The 2,413-nt window shown below is 41.5% G+C and overlaps 1 protein-coding gene across 13 annotated transcripts in view; it reads left to right on the forward strand.

Moving 5' to 3' along the window:
• Positions 1-2,413, forward strand: part of Sec31a (SEC31 homolog A, COPII coat complex component) — a 72,337-nt gene that overhangs the window by 48,278 nt on the left and 21,646 nt on the right. For all 13 annotated transcript variants that reach the window (XM_010628848.2, XM_010628866.2, XM_010628914.2 and 10 more), the window contains one exon: positions 1,589-1,762. In XM_010628848.2, the coding sequence (XP_010627150.1) occupies positions 1,589-1,762 (174 nt within the window). The remainder of the gene's footprint in view (positions 1-1,588; positions 1,763-2,413) is intronic.

The raw sequence follows: 2,413 nt of genomic DNA on the forward strand, positions 1-2,413 counted from the left end.
TTTTTTGAGACAGGGTCTCACTATGTAGTTGAGACTGACCTGGAACTCACTATGTAGTGCAGGCTGGTCTCGAACTCACAGTAGTCTTCTTGCCTCAGCTTCCCGAGTGCTGGGATTACAGGCATGAGCTACCACCCCCAGCTAGGAGATTGTATAATTTTAATGTATTAAAATAAATTATTTCTGAAGCATTTTAACACATTGCTTTGTTACTATGAAGAAAATACGTATGATTAACTTATAAATTTATATAATTGAAGTTTTACATGTATAAGCCATAGGTCTTAATGCAAGGTCTTAGTTTATTTCAAAATTTTCTTTTAAAAAATTAATTTTTGGGCTGGGGCTTTAGCGCAGTGGTTCTGCCACCTGCCTTGCAATTGCAAGGACTCAAGTTTGATCCCTGGTACCCCCCCAAAAAATTTTTGATTTTCATCTCTTAGATCTCTGTTTTCTTCCATTACCATCTTTAGTGGTTGATTCTCTTTTGGGGTTCCTTTTAGTTGTATTTGTTTAAGTAGTTCTGTGATTTATGAGCATGTGTGGTGTTTTTGGTTTTGTTTTTTGTTTTTTTTGGTTTTTTGAGACAGGGTCTCACTATGTAGCCCAGACGAGTCTCAAACTCACAATGATCCTCCTACCTCAGCCTCCCTGAGTGCTGGGATTATAGGCGTGCGCCACCATGCCCGGCTTGTTTTGTTTTTTTTTGTTTGTTTGTTTGGTTTTTTTTTTTGATTAGCAAAAGTTGGGTTTTATTTTCCCAGGGTCTTAGTTACTTCCCTTTAAACTGGGAAAGAGTATCTGATATTCACAATTTAAGGAAGGAGAGGTTTCTTTGCACTGTGTTTCAGTTGGTGTTCATCTGGCTACAAGGCAGACAGCATGGCAGAGGAGCCTGGCCTAGGAGAACTGCATGTGGTAGATGGACAGGAAGCACAGACTTGGGAGCATTAATTACTTAACCACAAGAAAATATAAAAATACCTGGGCTGAAAGTGACAGTTATCTATGGACATAAATAAGATCCCTGCCTCAGTGAAGTTAGAAGTTGTGGCATATGCTGTTATGGTAATGCATGTGTGTACATCTAGCACTTTGAGGCTGAGGCAAGAGGATAGAAATGTGAGGCCAACCTGGACTACGTGGTAAGACCCTTCTCAGAAAAAGAAAAACACCACTACCAACCAACCACTAAAAGAGAAGTTGCAGTGTGTGTCGTGGATCTTTCTTTGTTGCCAGTTTTAAGTAGTAGAATCCTTAATGTTGAACCCTCAGGTGTCAGGGTTCATTGTATAACACAGCATGTGAACAAAAGGGGGTCTTTTGCATGATCAGAGTACTTTAAGGAAACATGTTTTTTGTTTGTTTTTTTGGTTTTTTTTGAGACAGATTCTCACTATGTAGTTGAGACTGACCAGGAACTCACTGTGTAGCCCATGGTGGTCTCAAACTCACAGAGATCTTCCTGCCTCAGCCTCCCCAGTGCTGGGATTATAGGCGTGTGCCACCACACCCAGCTTCAACATGTTATTTTAAAGTAGGGTGAATCATAACAGTTTGCTTTGTTTTCTTCCATTGCTTCTTTTAGCCAAATATTGTGCAGCTTCGTGACCGACTTTGCAGAGCCCAAGGAGAACCTGTACCAGGACAACAGTCACCAAAAACTCCTTATGAGAGGCAGCAGCTGGCCAAGGGCCGACCTGGACCAGTGGCTGGCCACCCACAGATGCCAAGAGCTCCAAATCAACAATATTATACTCATGTGAGTGCATGGTCTCGGTGAAGGAGGAATATTTAATCATTATACTATATAAATTCATAGTATAGTATTCCTTTGTTGGGCAGAAGATTTCCTCTTACATGGTAAAACTAGACAGCACTGTTTAAATATACTGTCAGGATTTTTCAAAGTGGTAGTTCTTATCTACTATCCAAGATTATCTTGTTTTTTTGTTGTTTGTTTGTTTGTTTGTTTTTGTTTTTTGAGACAGAGTCTCACTATGTAGTTGAGACTGACCTGGAACTCACTGTGTAGCCCAGGCTGGTCTAGAACTCAGAGCGATCCTCCTGCCTCAGCCTCCGTAGTGCTGGGATTACAGGCATGCACCACCACGCCCGGCTCCAAGATCATCTTTTTAATCTGGTCAGATTATACTGTAGGCATACATTAGTTTTTTATTTTTATTTTTTGGTACCAGGGATCGAATTCAGGTCTTTGTGCTTGTGAGGCAGGTGCCGGAACTACTGAGCTAAATCCCCAGCCCTAATTAGTTTTAAACACTCTAGGGGAAATTTGTTATAATCTCTTTACATGTGTCCATCTGATTTTCTTTCCTTCCTTCCTTCCTTCCTTCCTTCCTCCCTCCCTGCCTGCCTGCCTGCCTGCCTGCCTGCCGGCCTCCCTCCCTCCCTC

The sequence above is a fragment of the Fukomys damarensis genome, unplaced genomic scaffold (assembly GCF_012274545.1).
Source record: "Fukomys damarensis isolate Sample0158 unplaced genomic scaffold, DMR_v1.0_HiC HiC_scaffold_32, whole genome shotgun sequence".
In the NCBI taxonomy this organism is placed as follows: domain Eukaryota; kingdom Metazoa; phylum Chordata; class Mammalia; order Rodentia; family Bathyergidae; genus Fukomys; species Fukomys damarensis.